The sequence below is a fragment of the Spea bombifrons genome, chromosome 11, assembly GCF_027358695.1.
Source record: "Spea bombifrons isolate aSpeBom1 chromosome 11, aSpeBom1.2.pri, whole genome shotgun sequence".
Classification (NCBI taxonomy): Eukaryota; Metazoa; Chordata; class Amphibia; order Anura; family Pelobatidae; genus Spea; species Spea bombifrons.
Genome location: NC_071097.1, coordinates 33,448,950 through 33,470,321, shown reverse-complemented (window position 1 = coordinate 33,470,321; position 21,372 = coordinate 33,448,950). Strand labels below are relative to the sequence as shown.

The window sequence follows — 21,372 nt, the reverse complement described above, 5'->3', positions numbered from 1 at the left end:
AACACATATATACATCATTTCCTTCCTAACGCGCACACGGGGTCACTTTATTGTTTCACGGGGATCAATTTCCTGATATATTTAAACATTCTTAAACACGCCAGGCAACATATTTTTATTTTTGGAAGGTCGCACTTCATTGGAACAATTGATGCTCTTAGCGTTTCAGAGTTCAAGTCGGGGGAATTGTTCTCTCCAATTCACTTGATGCTATTATACAGGATGAAAGAGGGTTGCAAAACCTCATAATATTTTCTTCATCATGTCAATGAAGACCCCAGGCAATTCCAAAATAGTTTAGAATGGGCCCTTCCGACCATCCCACCATCCCACTCCAGGTCAGAAGGGCCCTTTCTAAACTATTCTGAACTGGCACGGGGAGACAGGAGCGTATTGGGGTCACGTGACCCCGCAGCGAAACCGAGGCTGCCTGCAAAGGAGAGAAAGCGGGGACGGGAGGTAGTGTAATTGTGTGTGTGCGAGCATGGATGTCTAATTGTGTGTGTGTCTGTGTGGCATGGATGTCTAATTGTGTGTGTGTCTGTGTGGCATGGATGTCTAATTGTGTGTGTGTCTGTGTGGCATGGATGTCTAATTGTGTGTGTAATTGTGTGTGTGTGTGAGAGTATGGATGTGTAATTGTGTGTGTAATTGTGTGTGTGTGAGCATGGATGTCTAAGTGTGTGTGTAATTGTGTGTGAGAGTATGGGTGTGTAATTGTGTGTGTGTTACAATGAATGTGTGTGTGTGTTAGTGAGTATGAGTAAGTGTGTGTAATTTGTGTTAATGTGTTTACATATGTGTGCTAGAGTTTTTGTTGGAAGGGGGGCAAGCGGCCAAGAAGGCACAGACAAGTTGCTTGGGGGCAATACAGGCTTCATAGAGGAAGCACCTGTGTTTTATGGTCTATGGTTTCACATGTCTTCTGACACAAAAACAATCTTCTGACAAACACAGAACCCTTTGGATTTCCTACAAATAAATCCATGTATAAAACCCCTGACTGGCTTTAAGATCTGTTTTCCCGGGACAGTTTGCTATTCCATAGAAATACCATGAAAGCAGATGAAACTACTGTCCGAATATAATAAAAATCATTTTATCATTTATATAGCGCCACTATATTCCACAGCGTTGTACAATGGGGTAAACAGGACCTGACAAGTAGGGCATCGCATAACAATTTGACTTATAGAAAACGAGAGGTTGGAAGGGCTCGGCTCAAAAGAGCTTGCAATCTAAAAGCAATGTTTGTACTTTGTCTATTGGTCCCGCGTGTGATTTGTACTTCATACCAATGAATGTAAGGCAGAGCCTCAATACTGAATATAACGTACTTAGTATACTGTAATATGTCACGCAAAACACAATCGTTCCACGGGTTTAGCATCTGCGCCAGAAGCTCTCCAGCTTTTCCTTTAGAGTAAAAGAAATAAGAAAAGAAAAGTTTCTGCTGGGTGAATCGGTAAGGTGCGTCGCTTCTATTATGTTGGGGTTTTTGTCGTTTGATGTTCTTCAAAGGAAGGCAAAGCGTGCACCGCTTTCAGGTCGATTTCAATCTGCTTTGATGTCACTTTTTAGTAGAAAAGGGCGCATTCTCATCAAGTAAGCAAGTTGCATGTGTGAGAGCAGTTTCATATCAGGCTTTTTTTCAGAGAAAACTGCAGACGTTTGAGCAATAAGGAAGATGTCTCTGTGACGCTGCCCTGCTCTTTCACTCAGCCCAAGGACCGGCTGAAGACCCTCGTCCCGGCAAAACAGCCCGAATACTCACATAAATTCACAATACAGCTAGCTGTGTCATCCCGTTAATGCCAGTATAGGTTCCTGCATTTATAAAATGGCCCAGCCTGGCAGTTAACCAGTGGGGCAGCCCACAAGGTCTATGAGGAGGGAGTAGGGGGTCTATCGGACTAATAGTCCAGGAAGGACAATTAGAGGATGGAGTCTAACGTCAGCACAACATGAAGATATTTGTATATAACACACCAGTAACGGTACAGTATGGGTTCAATAGCAAAAGAATGAGCCAAAGGCCAAGATGCCAAGGTTACCGGGGAAAGTCCAGACAATGAAAAATGGAAAGTTGAAATGTGTGTTGAATAGCATCGTCTATACAGGTGCCAAACATGAGTAATATAACCCAAGTGTCATATCTGTTACATGTGAGTAATATGGTTTCAGTGACGTGTGGGTAATAATGTCACGCGGTGTATTAAAGTACACATTTTCTGTTAGCAGATCGGATGGGGGAGTTGGGCGCATAAATACAGCTCCTGCACTACAACAGACCTGTATCGTCTCCGCCTAGAGGTGGCGCTACCACATGAAATGAATTAGAGCCCCCACGGGTCTATGGTGTTCCTTGGGAGAATATTGGGTAGGGTGAGACACAGATTTCTCATGCAGTTCATTCCCCACAATGTATTTTTTTTTTTACATAACTATGATTGCAAGTGCTCGTAATCTGCTACAGATGGGGTCCCCTTAAATCTATTTTCTTAGGGCTCCCAAAAGCCTACGGCTGCCTCTGTTTCTGCAAATGCCATGAGATTGTAATGTGAAGAACAGACTAGCTGTGCATGAGCCATGAAAGACCTGTAGAGACGGCCCCGCATTCACGGGTAATAAAATACGGTATGTTTTAACCAAAAATGCTTTTACAGTTTTAAGCTACAGGTCTAGTTTATTATTAGACAGGCTGGATGGATAAACTACATCAAGGAGGAAGTAATCCAAATCTCTTGAGACCATGACCTTTATACTTTTATATTGTTAAAGCTGCATCCAAATACAGTAAATAACTTTTATGGCAAATAAAATACACGTTTGCCAATATTTTGTGACTTAAAGCTCTCGAATAGACCGTTAGTAAATCCCGCGGTCTCTGGTGCCACCTTGTGTCAATCCCTTACATGTCCGCTCTACGCCATGCTATCGATTTCAGGCAGACGCAGTAATGACAAATGCCATTGTTTCAGAAATACACATTTCTGTCCTACATTTACTTGCTATTCATTAAGCAAGACAGTCAGGCTAAAGATATTAGGATATTGTACAGCGCTACGGAATCTGATGGCACTATATAAAGCAATAAAAATAAATAAATAAAATAAGTCCCATAGCCGCTTGCGGTCCAGGAAGGGGACCTGAGGATAATAGATTTGTGATCTGCTCATCTCCCGCTCCCATCAGTTTTATATAGCGGGAAGCAGAAAGCCATGCGATGGTCGGGCAAGAAAACTTTGGCCCAGCGGGCCTTTTACTGCATAAGGTTTATAACTGAAAACTCACCCAGCATGAATTATAATCTACATATTCACCTTTAATTGCCAAAGAATCTGTGGGGTCTGAAGAAACATCAAGGGCATCTTCACATGGAGTCCTCTGCACATGTTACGGGAGAAAAAAAGGGGGATAGAGATGGAGAAGTAATGGAGAGCTAGAGGTTTGGGGTTTCTCAATTCTACAAACATATATTCTCCATTTGTCCTGTTTAAATTCTCACATCTGCCCTTTTGTTACCACTGTCCACCTCTCATTAATGTCTTACGCCACCACTTGCCACCTCTTACATCACCAATTATCCCACCTTTTGCAAATAAACCCAATCCCTCATTAAGTCCCACTCATTAACCAGTGAAGCCCTTTCCTCTAATAATGAGTCCTATCAATGCATCAATAACCCCCCCTTTCATTCTCTTACCAGTAAGCACCATTGCTTCATTCTCATTCATACACTATTAAAATTCACAATTTTCAGTCCAACTTGTTGTTTTCTTGTTTTACCTTTTGTCACTACCTTTGCACCCCATATTTCTCTCACACCCCCACCCAACCACTTACCTGCAGAACTTTTGAAAACTTCAGCATCATTTCTTTTCTAATTTTATTATTCTAACATTCATTCTGTGTACATTTGCCAAGAATTCTCTTACCCTCAGAAAAAAGCTCTTTCTGGAACAGCGAAACTGCGCAAAACAGCAGAAAGACTCAAACTTCCTGAACTTCTCCAATTCTGTGCACACAGTCCCTAAAAACGAACGCAGTACAGAGAACGTACGCAACATCTACATATATGCATATAGTGGTAGACTATACAGCACCTACCACTGCACACTATAGCTAATATACATAACATTATATATAGATATATATATCAGGGGTACGCTGGGAAAACCGTTAACAGAACAGTTAATGGTCCTGGTTGCCAGGAGTGGTCCCTTAATGACAAAGCCTGTATATATACGGGCTCAAAATGCATGGTTTTCAATAGGTTTAGGAACCGCCCATTGTCCTTAAGGGGTTAAATTGTTTGCAGTATCATTAAATACTGTAGTAGGGAGACCTCAGCTAACTTAATTTATTTTTCAAGCGAGTAACTAAAATAATGGAGCTCTAAGTTTCTTCTGGACAATTACCTTTGGGAATGAGACCGCGATTCTCCAACAGGTCAACGCGCTCGATCCGTGGATCATCGCACCCATAGCGCTGGCGAATCTTACATGATTGAAAAGCCCTCGATTTGGGCTTCAGGAGCAGCCGGAATGTCCTGTATTCCTCCTCACAAAGCGGGGAGCCGGGTACTGCGGGGATAAATGGCTGAAGAGGCCACGCGATGATAACGTAAGCTGTCGGAAATGTAAAAACGCATAAATGCTACAAACTGGACATCGTTACACATCGATGACTAACTGTAAACAAAGAATAGACTAGAATACTTGGAAAACATTATTATTACTGTTATTTTTAATACTGCAAGAACCTGTACATTGCCACCTATGCTTTTAAAATCATAAATTGTATTTTTACAAAATATATATTCGCTACCATTCCAAAGTTTGAGGTTGCTGAGAAATGTTGTTTTTTAAAGAAAAGCAAATTGTACATATTAGAAAAACCTGATATGGGTCAGAAATCCAGCGCAGAAGGGGTTAATGTTGTAAATGACTATTGTACCTGGAAATGGCTGATTTTTTATGGAATCTCTTCATAGACATACAGAGGCCCTTCATCACTCCCATCACTCCTGTGTTCCAATGGCCCTTTATCACTCCCATCACTCCTGTGTTCCAATGGCCCTTTATCACTCCCATCACTCCTGTGTTCCAATGGCATGTTGTGTTGGCTGATCCAAGTTTAAGTTTGGATAGCACCCGCTTCATCTTTATCAATAACACTCCCCGCAGAAGGACAGCGGGATACGGGATTTGGGGCCGCAATCCTGAGGTCCAGATTTCTCTTTCTAGTACACCAGAGAATGCATGCTGCGCACGCTGCGTTGCCAGTGACCCTACCTCCCAGTCTCTGCCCCCTGGCATCAGGATTTGCCGAGGGTAGAAGCTAAAGGGAAAGTTGTGGTTTTGACGCCTTGACTTCACCCCAGTGAGCTTCTCATTTATTTATCTCTGTATAATGCAAAGATAAATTAATGAGGCTTCTTCAAACTCTCGCCACACAATGAATTATACATTACACAGGGCCAGCTCAGCCTTTCATGCTTGAGAACATTGACACTGTTGGCCCTTCATAATGAAGTGAGGGAGTGGAAACCACAACTCTCCTGCCAGCTCTCCCTTTAGTGAATAGACAGTATGGAGTAACAGAGAATCATGTTGGAGAAGGTAATGAATGTGTGAGTATGCAAGGAAAGCTGATGAGATGTTCTTTACGTGACCCAGAAATCTGGAAAGTAATAGATATTTCTTTCATCTGTGTCATGTTATCATTACCAGTCAGGATCCACGGGCTGGTCTTTAAAATCCTCATCCTCCTTATAAATCACGAGTCCATCCAAGCATGCGCAAGACTACGATGTCCCAAAGAGAATGCCCACGCCGGAGATTCCGCGCCAGAGACATCCTATTGATATTACATTGGGAAAACATCTGGGTTTACAGCCATTAAATGCATACAACACATACGGCAGCGTGACGCTAACATTACCGCCTCGCGCATGTTATCTCGGCTCCAGGAAATCATTTCCACGCATGGTATTTCGCATGCTATTTAGTGTCTGAATTGTGAAGTTCTTTTGGGTATAACGTTCAGAATGTATCCATCTCAATAACGTAAGATATACTTAAATCTGTCTTTTTTCACCTATTCTGTCATATTTGATACTTTTGTAACTATAAACAGAAAGATCATTAAAAAGATCATTCCTAATATCATTAAATGCCAAAACCCTTCCCAGAAAGAATTATTTTATATAAAATGTTAGGCCATTCATATTTTTTCAGGGAATGCTTAACGGTCATGTGACATGTAGCATTTAATGGCAGAACAGTTCCATTCGGCCCCGTCTAGCCTGCCCGTGTCTCCTGCTGTAAAGGGTATATTGAGCTCTGGTGCTTTCGGGTGGGTATAATGAGACCTCTGAGCCCACACACAAGTTTATTTCTATGGGAGCGCTTGGCTTCTACCGTTTGGCTACGAGACGTTGACCGCAGTGGGGCGTTGAGCTGCAGCTTCTCCTTAAAGTTTTATATTCTTGCAGGTTTAATGAATAGATATCAAAGTACCATATTTGCTCGATTATAAGAAGACCCCTTAAACTTTGGATCTTAATGAAAGAAAAAAAAAAGAAGAAAGAAAAGGCTGAGTGGCACCTGACAAAAAAAGCGTTTAAAGCCCAGTCCTCTAAGGGCAGTATTTATACAATTATATCACCAGCATGCTCCAGAGCGTGGTACAATGCAGCAGGTTTTTATTTACAGCAGGAAAAACAAGCAGACAAGATGGTCTCAGCGAGGCTTATCTACTGCCAAATTACATGTTACTATGGTAACCTCACTCATTTCTTTTTTAAAGACTTGTTTTAACTCTTTGTCTTCAGTTAGGAATTTGAAAATCCACCCAAATGTTTACGGTGCATAAAAGCAAGAAACTATAAGATCAGAAATCAGGACTGAGGGGAGATATATACACTTTTTTTATCTTATATTCCGTTATGTATCTTTAGTCACTGCACACATACATCAATTAACCATTTCACAATAAGGGGGCGGGTGGCACATCCTCCATTCGCCTGGCACAGAACAGGAAACAGGATAACATCTAATAATAATAGATTGTTACTGCATAAGGGACGCTAACAGGCCGGTGTGCGCGGAGAATAGACGGTATTCCCGGCATCTGGTGCCAAAGAAACAACCTCCACAAAGAACAGTAGCAGTTGCTCAGCCGTCCTGAGGCTTGCCAGCCGCCAGCCAATCACAGCTCTCCTTTCACCGTCAGCGCGACTAGAAGCTCGTAGAAGATGATCTCTTATTGGCTGCAGCTCAATACGGCAGGGACTACTAGTACAGTTCATCCTGTTTCGGGAGGTCGCGGGGTTACGGGGCGTGGCTTTGACAGCGCGTTGGGCGCCGGGAGTAGAGCATGGCAGCTTGAAGGGGAATAGGTGAATGGTGACAGACGGAGAGTGTCCGTGATACCGCAGCGGCTGGAGGTAGAACCACATGGCGCCTGCGTAACTAATATAATACTGAGAATAGCATACAGTACTCTTAATAGTGTAATATGTATATATGTGATGTCATCAAAGTCCCTGCTGGTGTAATGGTCAGGTGTCCTAATACTTTTGTCCATATGGTGTATTTAAGAGCTAATGAGACTCTTGAAAAATGTAACCCTTTAATAACGAGCCAAATGGCTGTAATGGAGACCGTGACTTATTTTTTTAAAGATTCAATTGAGTCTCCTGCATTTAAGCAGAGATATCAGCTATAACCTGCTGGTGGTAAACTCACAAATTGGGTGTCATGTATATATATGTATGTATATATATATATATATATATATATATATATATATATATAATATTCACAGCGGTGTAGAATAGGAGGGCAGCTTGGCTGTGAATGCATTACACCCCTGTCCCCCACCACCACCCGTGTGTATTTTGTAGCCCCCCTTGTTAATTTATAGCCCCCTTTGTATAAATGAGTGTTCTCATTGGGTAGTCGCAGCCTCCATTTATGTGCATTGTTAAGCGCTTTATGTTTTTGTAGATGTGGGTGCTGACCCGGTTATTGCGCGGGGGGCGCTCCCTGTGCTCAGACTTGCTGCAATCCACGCGGCCGTTTTCTCTCGGTAAGTTTGAATGCAGAGGGATGTTGGTTTGGTTTGTGGGGCATGTTGGGTTGCTGGAGATCTCCACTGACGAGCGCGGTCATTATGATGGCGTGTTAAGGGTAGTGTTTGTAATGTGTGAGGGTGCGTGTTTGTATGGATGCGGAGTGGTCTTGGACTGAATTCTGCTGGGATTGTTGGCGACCTTGTGAGGATGACGGTAGATGGATCTGTAAGGAACTTCGTACTAATCGTTCTATTTGTTTCAGGGCATCGGGATCTCGGGAGAAAAAATTTCCTGCCCCAACCTAAAGACACGGATCGTTGGGACAACAAGCGGGCTCTTTTTGGGGTCTATGACAACATAGGAATACTGGGTAAGGTTACGGCCGTCGGTACTACATTCAATGCAGCCTACAACAATTTTGAGTTTGATTTCTCTTAGCGTTGGCTATTTATAACAGATGTTTTATAATTTTAATTTTAAAAATGAAACTCAGTAGGGGTAATTTTTTCCCATGACTTGGGAGTTTTTATTGGGCCCCCTGGAAGTCTTGTGCGAACCAACATCTTTATAAACACGGTTATTGAGTTGACCTCTGCTCTAATTAAATTTGTAGGGGAATTTCGAGCCCACCCGCGAGACTTGATCGTGGGTCCTACCTGGTTAAAGGGCTTTCGTGGGAATGAACTGCAGAGATGTATCCGCAAGCGCCAGGTGGTTGGATCGAGAATGTTTTTCCAGGACAGAGAAGACCTCAAGAAGAGAATCAGCTTCTTGTACAGGAGATTCAACCGTTATGGCAAGCACCGATAAAACCCACGCGACGATCTAAGGACTCCTAGTGTTCACCTGCAAATTCCAATAATTTAACTCCTTTTGTATGCACCAAATAAACAATTCCATTGATCGTGTCTAAAGGGACAGTATGTCGTTGGCAGCCCACTATAGAACAAAGCACATTAAAGTAGTTTGCGAGTAACCTTTAATATGTGTTTATCCAAAAGGAATAAAAATAACACAAAAAAGCAGCTCTGCAGGAGCTCCCTGCCCATGGTCAGTCTGCTCTTGTCACTGATTGGCTGCTGGAAGCTGTCAATCAGTGGCAGGTACATCAGTTTGTATCCCTTTCCTTGCGTGTATTGGGGTCTGAACTCATCTCCTGCAAGGTATTTAGCTGAGGGTTATGGAAAGTGTTTAATGCGGAACGAAAATTTAAGGGGACCACGCAGCTACGCAAATGATGATGAGTGGGCCCAAGGTAAGGAAAGGGTTATCTGTGATGGCGGGTATCTGTAACCTCAGTCGGGGAACTGTGAGATTGTGTGCAGTTATAGGAATTGTGCTGTTGGCCTTAGGCAATAAAAGCTTAGTCTATGCCTTTAAACATTGAAAAAGCTTACATTATGTCTTAAGTGTCACCAATTCCATACCACTATTACAATGGAGGGGGGGGGGGTGAAAATCAACATTAGAATTGGCAATAGTTTTAATGTGTTTTGAAAATAATGCATTCCATGTTAAGAACTTTACAAGCATGGTGGTCTCGGGGTTCATGGAAGGAACCCCAAGTTTGGCTTAAGTTGAAACACATCTGGGGCACGAAGCAAGACTGATCCAAAACACGACTGTGCCGAGCAAGCCTTTGGCTAAAGAACAAGAAATGAATGTTCTTGAGTGGCAGGGCCTGAAATGTACAGATTATGACCCCAAACCCCTAATGTCGCTGACTTAAAGCAGTTTTACCCGGAGGAACGGGCCAACATTCACCCAAAACGCAGAGGGCAGTTCAGCGCCAAAATATGCAACAATAAGGAAAATGAGACAGACGAATATGTTTTGATGCAACTGTAAGTATTCTTGAGATTTTGGACTAGGAGTATTCTGCAGTGTTATATTCTCCCTTTAACTGTCAGATGTATAGGAGTGTTGCTTATGATCCTACGTATACATTATATGGGCAAAAGTATCGGGTAGACGTGAAAATGGGCCAAAAAAGAGAATGTTGCAGCCGAGAACGCTCGTGACCCCTGGATAAAACCTACGTAAAATACAATGTGCTGTTAAAACCCGGTTAATTCAATACTTGCCTTATAATTGTCTTTTTGAATATTGAACTCTAGTAAAATGTTAACGTACGCAAGCAGAGGAAGAACATTTTCAAATTAATAAAAAAAAGACAACATGGGTTAAAGTTAAGGACATTTTTCCTATAACCTAACAAGACATATATTTTTGGGGGGGATGTACATACCAGTTCTGAAATAACGGTAAGAAAGTACTTATGTCCTTATGATACCGGTAGGTACGAGGAGTACTCTGTGCTCGATACTGTACCTGAGTGAACAGATGTGCTTGTATGCAGGGCACTGTCCCTTTTTGCTATAGACGATGCTATTAATCGGTTTGTGTATCAGAATCTTCAATGACAGCCTGAAAACGCTGGTCCTTAAGGTCTGTAAGGGTGGCATGGAAAGGACAATTAAAATATATATATATATCTATAAAGAAATCCAAAAAATGTCTGCTGTGTAATGCCAAGGAGGCTTAATCAATGTGAGTGGCTGATTTGGGTAATGAGGTTACTTGAAATGGGGGGGGGGGGCTGCCCCAAATTGGATACTTGCCAAAAACATGACAAACCTATGCATGCAAGATATTGTACGGGGGGGGGGGTTGGTGCGCTGTGTTGCTGACCACGGATTTCGTGTATCCCATCCAAAAAAATACACAACAACAACAAGTGTGTGAAAGAGGCACATTTTTGGGAATTTTAGGTTGGTGGGGAAATAAAGCTTATTTTGCTTCATGCTGCAATTACGCTACTGAAAGCTTGGTTACTGTGAAGAAGATGGCCATGACCTCTATAACGTTCAAAGATCTCCCATATAACGCGTCCACTGGGGGCCCTGATCTGCCCTCCGGCCTTGCTGTTGCCCCCTCGCTGGACTTGCTGCCCCAGAGCTGGGCCAGAAAAAGTCGCTGGTGCCGACATCTCAAATCTGAAAAAAATTCCAGCGTGAAGTGCGCTTTGTAATGTTTGCTCTCTTATTTTCCAAAATAGATGAAAGTTCAGCGCAGAACAAGTATATGGATCTATTTTGGGGCAATTTACCCCACTTGCAAAGGAAAACTGGGAGCAATGTTTATCATAATCTATGGCGTTATAAGCATTTGCACCAATCAAATTATTTTATTGAAGGATACTACTATTAAATATAACATCATTCTTAAAATATATTACACTTTGTAAAAAAATGCTGGATACATTTCATTTCACCAAGTACTGAGTATACTTCCTGCTCTGCCTTGAAATTGTTGGATTTATACGAATAAAGCGTTAAAACCATGCGCGACATCCGGTCGGTTTACGTAAAGATCAGTATTGCTGCAGAGGCCAGCTGATCGCTTTCAGTGACGCCGTCGACCTGAATCTAATCGGCAGCAGAGGGAGCTGGAAAACCTGAAGCTGCAGCCCTGAATATGTGAGTAACAAAGCACCCCTGCAGCATGATTGTGATGTGTCTGGAAGGGGTACAACAGCTGTTGGGCCCATAGGGAAAACACCTGCTCTTTACCCCCTGCAGCCCCTGTAGCTGGTGGAGTAACAAGGAGCTGGGAGATCTGTGCCTTTGTTGACTTAGCTCTCCCTGAAGCATGAAATCACTACAATACCTCCCTACAGCATGACATCACAGCCCAGAGTACCTGCTGCATGACATCACAGCCCCGAGTACATGCTGCATGACATCACAGCCCCGAGTGCCTGCTGCATGACATCACAGCCCCGAGTGCCTGCTGCATGACATCACAGCCCAGAGTACCTGCCGCATGACATCACATTCTTCCTAACATAGAGAAGACCCCTCCCCCCTGGTGTCTAAGGTTGCCTATATGTCCTTCCCCGATAGTACCACAAGACCTTTTGGAGCCCCTAGACAAAGACAATAAACCCTATGGATCGGACACTGGCTTCTGACTCAACCTACACGTTATTTATGTGGCTTTTGCTTGCTCCCCCAGGCCCTCCCGCGTCTCGGTTCCTGATGAAGTCTCTGCTTCTGACCCAGATGGGTACAACGCCAGCAGCTACCGGAGGATACAGCTGACCCAGGCTCAGATAGATGATGTAACGGAGCAGGATGGCGGTCATCGTTCATCACATATGGGCATGAGAATTGGGTGGATGGTCAGGGAGAAAACAAGAGCATTGAAGAGAGGAGGAAGAGAATGGCGTTGCAGCTCGATATGAGGAACGTAGGGCATCTCTGCTGACCCAAGTCAAAAATATTTCAATGAAGGAAGTTACAGGTCATCCCCGTTTGTCTAAGACTCTAAAAGCCCCCAGTGTAGGCCCTGGCAAAGGCAGAGGAGAAGAGGGGAGGGCAACAGGGCAGTGAACATGGAGTGGAGGGCTTTGGGGGAAAGTTGCGGCGTGCGCATGGAGGGCTGTGGGGGCAGTGGTGATAAAAGGGGGCTGATAGGATTGGCGATGACATAGAGGCCATGCATGTTTGGGTATTATAATATTTTATCTTTTATTTTATCATTCTAGTATCCCCATATCCTCTCATTGTCATCATAATACATAATGATTATATCTTATGATATATAAAATAATACTTTTACGCTATAATACATTGTTACTCGTATTTTTTAAACTGCAAGGTGATTGCCATCATGGCTTTAAACATAGAAGCAGTGACTGATCGGGAGGCCACAGAACAAGAGGTGGACGCTGAGCGCCAGCAACTATACTCCAGGGCAATGTCCCACCGGTGGAGAAAGGTAAGACATGAAGCTAGAGCTTCATTCTGCATTGATACGTGGGGTTCAAGGAGTTAATATTCTGATACCCAGGATCACGGAGCGTCACCCTGCATTGGGACAAGGAGATGTGAGAGTCCCATCCCAAAATAATACCTGGAGTTCTATTATAGTGATGCTTAGGATCGCAGAACTCAACCATGAGATGATAAGTGGAGATTTGAGGGCTCCAGAGACCTCCATGCTATACTGACTCTTAGTAACAGGGAGCTCATACTACAACAATGTCTGGGATATTAGACTTCAGAGAGCTTCCTCTTTACCATTATATGTAAATCACGGTGTAAATCTTGGGATATATGTATACAGACATATGGGAATTCACAGAGCTCCATCCTGCACCGATATCAGCAGGACCAGGAGCTCCCTCCATCCTTGGGGTCAACGAGCTCCATCATCCAGAGAACCAGAAGCTGATAGGGCTTAAGGAACGAGAATGGAACCCATGAAAAGCTAATAGTACATATTGAATGACATTAAAATATAACCAAATCCTTTTTTTTTTTATAGGTTATCGCTGTGGTGGTATTCATTGTTATTTCCATCGTAGTTACAGCTATAGGTGAGTCTGAATATCCATCCTTTTTTTGTATATACTTCTGATACACAAAGCATATCTTGGGGAAGGAATTATTTTAAGACATCGTATTTGCTGGGGGTTCCTTGGTATTTGGGTCTGTTTCTGGGTCGCAGGAACCTCAGTTTTCTTCTGGAGGCCATTCTGGACTTTGCCTATTTATGAATGTGCTAGAATTTATTATATAAGCTATACGTCGATTTAACAATAAAATACTGTGTTATAAGTGTTAGTGGTAAAGGTTTGGTTCTATATAATATATATAGATAATATATTATTATATATCTATAATAATATAATATATTATATATATATAATAGTATATAATATATTTATATATATATATATATATTATATAATATATAATCATATATATATACTGGTATATGGTATATGGTGTATATATATATATATTTACTGTTTTCTTCTAGTGTATTTTCGCACGATGACTCCTCGGCAGTGAGAACCTAATATGATGCTACGACTCCCAACCTGTGTTTTGGGCGCATAAATCAGAAAGTGCTCTCCGTTTTCTGCCACATTTGCTTTGGATTCATTTTATTTTTTTTCCATTTCACCACCAATCTCAAGCTTCTCTGACGATAAGGGGTATATACAAAATCATTACGGTGTGTATAATTGTTTCAACTAAGCTGGTGTGAAAACCTCCTAAATGATCCAAGAGGCACATCTTCTCGCCAATGGCCACCAACGCTATGCTTGGATTGGCTGAGACTGGGCATAGGGCAAAAAACACTGGATGGTCAGAAGATGATCCAGCTTTAATAAACAGACTTAAGAGCGTTTGTTCAGCCATCAGACATCAGTATATTTCTCCACTATTATGACGGGGTTGTAACTAAATACTGATTCTGGGTAGTGTAGCTCCCAACTGTCCTGACACGGTGGAACAGGTTTTGGAAATATGTGAACGGAATGTGACATCAAACACGGATGCGTGGGCTGAGCTGCATGTTACGCAGGCCCAACAATTATTCTTCTGTCACATCTGGTCCTGATACCATGGGCTGGGTTTTGACAGCCATCAATTAATACAAGAAAATAAACAGTCGTTTACATTCATCCAGTAGAGCGTTTGTGAGGTCAGGCGCTGATGTTGGACGAGACGCCCGGCTCGCAATCTCCGTTCCCGGTTCATCTCAAAGATGTTGGATGGGGTTGAGGTCAGGGCTCTGTGCGGCCGGCCAAGTTCTTCCACCCCAAACTCATTCAACCATGTCTTTAAGGAGCTTTCTGGATTAATGGGCACAAAAAACCACAGAAAAACTCAAAAATCTTATGGAAAGCCTACCCAGAAGAGTGAAGCTGTTATAGCTGCAAAGGGGGCACCAACTTCATAGAAATGTCATCAAACTCCCTCTTGGTAATGGTCAGGTGTCCCAATACTTTTGTCCACATAGTTTATATGTAGATATACTGCGCTGTGCTGTGATTGGAATTAGTTTTATTTCCATAAAAACATAAACCAGAAAAGCAAAAAAACACGTTAACATAAAGTCATCGAAATGTTACAGTTCCCAGAAGCATGTTTTCATTCTCACTTTTTCACCTCTGTCTAACAGCAGCAGGGTCATAATTTAACCAAAAAGTAGTCTATTCACATACATAGAGTTGCTGATATACTTTATAAAACTTCCTAAGCGACACATTATGAAATCCCGAGAGTTATGAATGAAAAGCCTGGTATGTTTGGACACATGTGTGATCAAGGTGAAGGTCTGCATGCTTGAGCTCAGGTGGAGTAATCTGCTTTTCAAAATGGTTGGATTAGATCTTTGTCTAAAAACTTTAAATCAGAAGTAGTGACCAGCACTGAGTACATCAAAGTCAAGTCAATTGATCTAGGTGGACCTTGAATGTACGTAGGAGAATGTGCCATTGTGGGTGGAAATTTCAAGTCATGGTCCTTTGCTTGCTATAGCGGCCCCCGAAATGGTGCAGCTATTGGCCATTATAATATCTAAATCATTTTCACCGGTAACTTTCTCAGCCCCACGATGTCCAAAGTCTTCCAGAACACAGTGCAGTAAATATCCTCCCGGGATCCATCTGAAAGTCTTACGTCGCCATTGCCGCTAAAACTTGAAGAGCATTTTAACGGCGATGATGATTAGCAATGGGATGATAAGGACAGCGATTCCATATGATGTATCTTCCTCTGATCAAGGAAGGAAAGAAACAGCATTCAATTCCACATTTATCATGATAATGGTGATACAGAGTATCATTATTGCTTACATTACGTAATGACCAATAATCCAGATATTACCAAATAAAAAAAGTAGACAGCAAGAAGTCGAGAAAAGGGAAAAAAGATCTAAAAAGGGTACTTTTGCTTAAACCACCTAGTTTTCCTAGGTTAAAAAATTTGGGTCGTGGTCCGGCTCGGCCCTGAACTTGGTTCTCACTCTACGTCAGTACCTGCCCTTTCACTGTAAAGGGTACCATTTTGGGGGCATATAACACAAAAAAATATGAAATAACATATATAATTATATAAAACTCTGAATGTGCTGTGTAAAGGATTGTACAGGTTTGGAGAGTATACGTAGTTAAAGGGATTTTGTCTAAATGATGTACAGAAGTTCAGTTTAAGTGAATTTTATGTAAATATAAATATACTACATTTTCTTTGGTGGAATAAATAAATAAATAAATACGTGACAATGTCTTGGGAGGGGTGAGAATTAAACAAGTAAAAAATGTCTCAGACTCTAAAGGGAGTGGACAGTGACGTGATTTATATTATAATCTCTTACTTAACTGATTTGGTTAATATATGTGGAAATATTTTGCCAGGAAGTGCCGAGCTTCACGGAAAATTAGTGGGAGTAGCAGCAGCCAATCACTTGTACGCTATCAGTGTTCAGATAGCATACATATGATTGGCTGTTGCTTCTCTCTTTGACTTTAATGGTAGCTCATTTGCCATTGACTAGAATCAGAGTTCTACTGAGCATGTGCAAGAAGCATACTGAGGTATGCTCCCTGCTTTCAGTAGAGGCTGCTGGGGGAGGAGCTAATTTTCTAACTCCCATAATCAAAGAATGCTTTGGAGAGGATGCAACAAGGAACACAATATGCATTGATTGTGAAAATAGGGCTGGGGTCTGTCCAATTAATGGTGGGCGCCGTGGTTTATATGGGTAAATATGTGCTAATCTTCCCAGTGAGTGGAGTAGCTTCACTTACCACAAGTGGTGTACTTTTTAGCTTCTGAAAACACTCAGGGACAGAGTGTTATGGTAAATTTCATACTAAAGTACCTTGTAGGGGGAACTGGACTTGAACTGGTTCGCCGATGGACACATGTGACACTGTACAGGTGTAAATATCATGGGAAGCTCCTTCTGGTTGGCTGGGAATGGTCAGATAACTGGTCAAGTTGTAGGTCCCATCGCTGTTTCGTCGATGGCTGGAGGTGACTGGAGTAGAATGAGTGACTGCTGACCCGTTCAGCAGCCACTCAACCTCCACATCCAGAGGGTAGTATCGGTCAGTGCGGCAGATCAACCGAGGCTCTGGGGTCTTGGTTAGGATGACGGAAACCAAAGGGGGCTCTGAGGACAACAGAAGTCTGTCACTTAATGGCGTTCGAGTTCATTATACCTCAACAACTCACTCCAAGTAAATATTGCTTCAAATTCTGGACAATCTCTCTCTTTCCCTTTTATCTTTTGACAAACCTGATGGTCTGCTGACCTTGGAACCCAATGGCCCCCCATTCGATAGTCTTAAAGTCAACTGACCTAGGTTGCCCTTAAGCCACCGAAATCCACCCTTTGACCTTTCATCTGCTAGCCATTACTTTGTAGCTCACCCATGATCTGTAATTTGAGGACCTGCTGTAAATAATGCTGTCTTGAAGTCACCGTACAGATATAGGTCCCCTCGTCCTCCACACGGACACCTTTTATGATCAAAGACATATCTCGTTTGTGCTGCAACGTCCCGGGATCTATACTTATCCGGCTTCCGTCTTCAGGTACAACCTTTTGGCCTTTGCCTTCCTTCTGCAGATGCCATTCCACCGATAGCCCTTCGGTGTCCCCCCAGACCTCACAGCCCAGCGAGACATCCACGGAAATCGGGGTCAAAAGTGAGGGGGAAGACGATGAAAGCAAGAGTTTCACTGGAAATAAAATAACGAAGAGAGAAGGCATGAGCAAATAAAGGCTAGAAAGAGTCAACGATTGCTCTGTCATCGCAGGAAAGGTAAGCGCCGCTGGAGTAGAGATTTAAGGGGGATGTGTTTTTTGCTTCGCTATGGCAACAACCTATCAGTGCTTGCTTTTGTGCCACATGACAATAGAGTGCTCCCGGCAAAAAATAGGAATTATGCAAAATTGTACAGAATTAAAGGATCTGGGCATTTAACAGGAGTGAGAATGATGGATATTGCCTGGGGGAGGCAAAATAGCATAAAAAAAATAGAGAAGTGGAGGGATGAAGGTTTAATGGTATTGTGACGAATGTGTATGGGTGGAGGAATGGAGGCAACTGGAACAGATATGGGGAAGCGAGGAATCAGAGACACTGGGCTACAGTCACTTTAACCCAGCGCTACTACATACCATTTCTTCTACAAAACTTGTAGCTGGTTTTAGAGGAAGAGGTCCTTCAACCTCAGTCCTTTCCATCCAGTCCCTTTTAGAAACAACCTGGTAAGATGCCGTCCGGTGAAGATAAATTAGTCATTTGTGGACCTTGCTGAGAATGACAGACCTCACCTGTTGTGGGTATAATTCTTGGTTGGCTCGGGACGCTCTCAGTCGCTGCATCTCCTGCCGGCTGATCTTCTTCCAGCAGTAAGGAGATGCTGAGGTCCGGCAGATGGAGGAAGACGACATAAAACTGGGTGTAGAGATGGGACAATTCACACAACAAGTCCTCCCCTTCACATTCTGCGTGAATCAAGCGCTCAGCAAACGGTAGTGGGCTCCAGTTCACTGGGGAGGGGGTGTAAGAAAAATAAATGAGAAAAAAAACACAGGATTTGACTGCAGATCAGTCCCATTCATCTAGTCACCCATCGGTAATTTTCTCATCTTGTATTCAGTAGCGATATGTCTATCCCTTAGCCTCTACCACTTCTGCTGGGTGGCTGTTCCACTTATCTACCCTTCTGTCAGTAAAGTGAAGCTTTCCCACATTACAACAAACCTCCCTCCTGTGTCGAGGCATACTCATACAGCGCGCTGTGGGGTTGAATAACTAAACAGCAAGTTGAGTGTTATTTGCAGAGACATGTTGCTGGCAGATGAATATGAGAGGTTGGCAGTCGGTTACCTGTGGCTTGAAAGGTAGTGGTCTCCTTATCTTGAGGTGGAACATAGTCTGTTCCAGGATCCAGACCTCCTTCTCCTGTAACTTCAATGTTACTTAGGACTAGCGTAATGTCCTCCCGTGGGAATGAAACACCTCCTCCCCCATTTTCGCCCTTCAGTACATGTGAGCACGGCAGGACAACATCCACAACGCGCGGACCCCCGGCCAAGTCGGCAGACAACCCCTGCAAGCCTAAAATAAAATCAAAATAATTTTCTGTGTGGTCCCGTCTTCGGTTGTTAATGTCCTGTGTCCCCACCATATCCCTGAGTTCTAATCTCTTCTTTAAATTCTAGTTTCTCCGCCAATACCGATGTCTCTGGAGTAACCTGGAATTTTCATAAATGGTATTCCTCATCCCCATCAGATCTCACTCCCACAAACTTTACAGTATCCGCCGTCACCATACTGGAAATATCAAATTTCCCCCTCCATATTTCGCCCTTCATACCTTTTAATGTCTGATACATTCTGTCAACTCTTCGCACATCAACATCCAGACCTCTCAGAATCCTTCTTCCACCCCGAACCTCACCGAATATTTCTCTGCCTTTTTCTTTTTTTACCTACTTTCAGTTTATTTTATGCAAGTTTCCATAACCCCAGTGCCGTTACCCCAGTGGATATGCAACCTTCCTCCTCCCGGGTTTCTTTGAGTATCTTCTAATAACCTTGGCATTTCTTTCTTTGCTCTCATTCTCATTGTGTATCATTATCGAGCTTATCTTTCCCACGTTAGCTGATTTTTCCTGATTTCACCCTCTTCACTGCCCAAGCAAGTCATTTAACCCACATTCTACCCCAATAACACCGTAGGGTCCTTGTCCTTTCTCCCATACAACTCTTGGGCTCATCTCTTTCTTTTTATACCACCCTAGGACCCATCTCCTTCTTCCCATATCACCCTAGGACCCATCTCCTTCTTCCCATATCCCCCTAGGACCCATCTCCTTCTTCCCATATCACCCTAAGACCCATCTCCTTCTTCTTATACCACCCTAGGACCCATCTCCTTCTTCCCATACCACCCTAGGACCCATCTCCATCTTCTCATATCACCCTAGGACCCATCTCCTTCTTCTCATATCACCCTAGGACCCATCTCCTTCTTCCCATATCACCCTAAGACCCATCTCCTTCTTCTTATACCACCCTAGGACCCATCTCCTTCTTCCCATATCACCCTAGGACCCATCTCCTTCTTCCCATATCCCCCTAGGACCCATCTCCTTCTTCCCATATCACCCTAAGACCCATCTCCTTCTTCTTATACCACCCTACGACCCATCTACTTCTTCTCATACCACCCTAGGACCCATCTCTTTCTTCTTATACCTCTTCAGTTACTGTCTCCTTCCCCCTATACCACCCTAGGGTCTACATCAACCCTCTAATACCCTCATTGTCTCTTTGCCACCTTCCAAAGGCTCTCTTACCGTACAGAGTCAGCATCACTCTAAACCATATGAAGTCATAGTTCCTCATGCTGTCCATGATCTCTTCCAGGATGTAGCCCAGCGATGCACTTTACAGGGTGACACAATGATACACACAACACTAACATTCACACACAACAATCATTAATATACCAGCAGACTCCATACAAATACGCAGTCCTCCCATACAATATCGAATGCGTTATACACAATAACTAACAGAACCCACACATCACAGAAAAAACCCGAACTCTCCGGCTCTGAATTACTTTCCCTTTCATTTTCACAACAGTCATGTGATCTCCCAGCAGCCGGATACAGTTACCAACAGCACAGCAGAGAGATACATTTAACGTCGCTACGTAAACTGCTTTATATCAACATAGATGAGAAAAAGATACAGATTTACAAAATCCTACTTAATGGAAGATGTTTTCAAGCTGCTAGTTTTTAGATTTCCCGCTCTCATAAAAATTCCATTCACCTTTTTTTTGCTGTAATGAAGACAGCCGGCATATTTCTGGAGATCAGCTTACGGTTTGCTGACCTCTTCCCAAAACCTCAGATGGACGAATGCCAAAAAGCAAGGGTATCCAACCTGCGGCCCTCCAGCTGCTGCAGGACTACATCTCCCATAATGCTCTTTCAGCTAAGTGGCTGGCAGAGGAGCATGGGAGATGTAGTCTTGCAGCAGCTGGAGGGCCACAGGTTGGACACCCTTGCCATAAAGTGAGAAGTGACCTGTAGGTTTTAGTAGCTAGAAAGTTAGCACATCCGAGAGTTTATTCCCATTAAAATAACTAGTGTTTATTGCAGAGCTGAAATGCAGGGTTTACACCTTGATCTCTCGTATACACTCCGTGTAGGATGGTGTCCTTCTCCTCTACCCTTATGTCACCCCTATAGGCACTTTGCTTAATCTCCAGTGAGGCTAATATGCCCTACCCATTCCAATGGGGCATCATCAGAATAATATGGAGAGATGGCAACGTTGTTGATCATCACGGCTGATGCTGTAGTACCCAGACAGACAGAAATATGATTCTATTTATTATTATTGCCGTGTGTGAGATCTCCTGAAGATGTTCTGCCGAATCTCGAGATTC

General features: G+C 43.0%; 2 protein-coding genes and 1 long non-coding RNA gene across 3 annotated transcripts; 2 read left to right on the top strand and 1 right to left on the bottom strand.

The window, feature by feature from the left end:
- Positions 1–7,347: 7,347 nt before the first annotated feature.
- MRPL51 (mitochondrial ribosomal protein L51) lies at positions 7,348–9,474 on the top strand. The gene is made up of 4 exons (XM_053450046.1): positions 7,348–7,453; positions 8,016–8,097; positions 8,346–8,453; positions 8,697–9,474. The coding sequence occupies exons 2-4, from the start codon at positions 8,016–8,018 to the stop codon at positions 8,891–8,893; spliced, it is 387 nt and encodes a 128-aa protein (XP_053306021.1). The 5' UTR covers positions 7,348–7,453; the 3' UTR covers positions 8,894–9,474.
- Positions 9,475–12,564: 3,090 nt separating this feature from the next.
- LOC128469315 (uncharacterized) lies at positions 12,565–14,098 on the top strand. Its single transcript, XR_008345931.1, has 3 exons — positions 12,565–12,865; positions 13,415–13,466; positions 13,913–14,098. It is a non-coding gene; the product is annotated as an uncharacterized LOC128469315 (long non-coding RNA).
- Positions 14,099–15,544: 1,446 nt separating this feature from the next.
- TAPBPL (TAP binding protein like) lies at positions 15,545–20,555 on the bottom strand. The gene is made up of 6 exons (XM_053451148.1): positions 20,267–20,555; positions 18,792–19,022; positions 18,233–18,451; positions 17,323–17,634; positions 16,769–17,062; positions 15,545–15,660 (listed from the first exon to the last, which is right to left on the bottom strand). The coding sequence occupies exons 1-6, from the start codon at positions 20,322–20,324 to the stop codon at positions 15,578–15,580; spliced, it is 1,197 nt and encodes a 398-aa protein (XP_053307123.1). The 5' UTR covers positions 20,325–20,555; the 3' UTR covers positions 15,545–15,577.
- Positions 20,556–21,372: the final 817 nt, after the last annotated feature.

What these genes read in the sequence shown, in the direction of transcription:
- MRPL51 (XM_053450046.1), top strand. Translation starts at nt 8,016, where the DNA reads ATGTGGGTGCTGACCCGGTTATTGCGCGGGGGGCGCTCCCTGTGCTCA. An exon ending in CACGCGGCCGTTTTCTCTCG is followed by an intron (nt 8,098 to 8,345) that starts GTAAGTTTGAAT and finishes TATTTGTTTCAG; the next exon opens with GGCATCGGGATCTCGGGAGA. An exon ending in TGACAACATAGGAATACTGG is followed by an intron (nt 8,454 to 8,696) that starts GTAAGGTTACGG and finishes TTAAATTTGTAG; the next exon opens with GGGAATTTCGAGCCCACCCG.
- TAPBPL (XM_053451148.1), bottom strand. Translation starts at nt 20,324, where the DNA reads ATGGACAGCATGAGGAACTATGACTTCATATGGTTTAGAGTGATGCTG. An exon ending in AGTGATGCTGACTCTGTACG is followed by an intron (nt 19,023 to 20,266) that starts GTAAGAGAGCCT and finishes ATTTTATTTTAG; the next exon opens with GCTTGCAGGGGTTGTCTGCC. An exon ending in AAGAATTATACCCACAACAG is followed by an intron (nt 17,635 to 18,232) that starts GTGAGGTCTGTC and finishes TTTTATTTCCAG; the next exon opens with TGAAACTCTTGCTTTCATCG.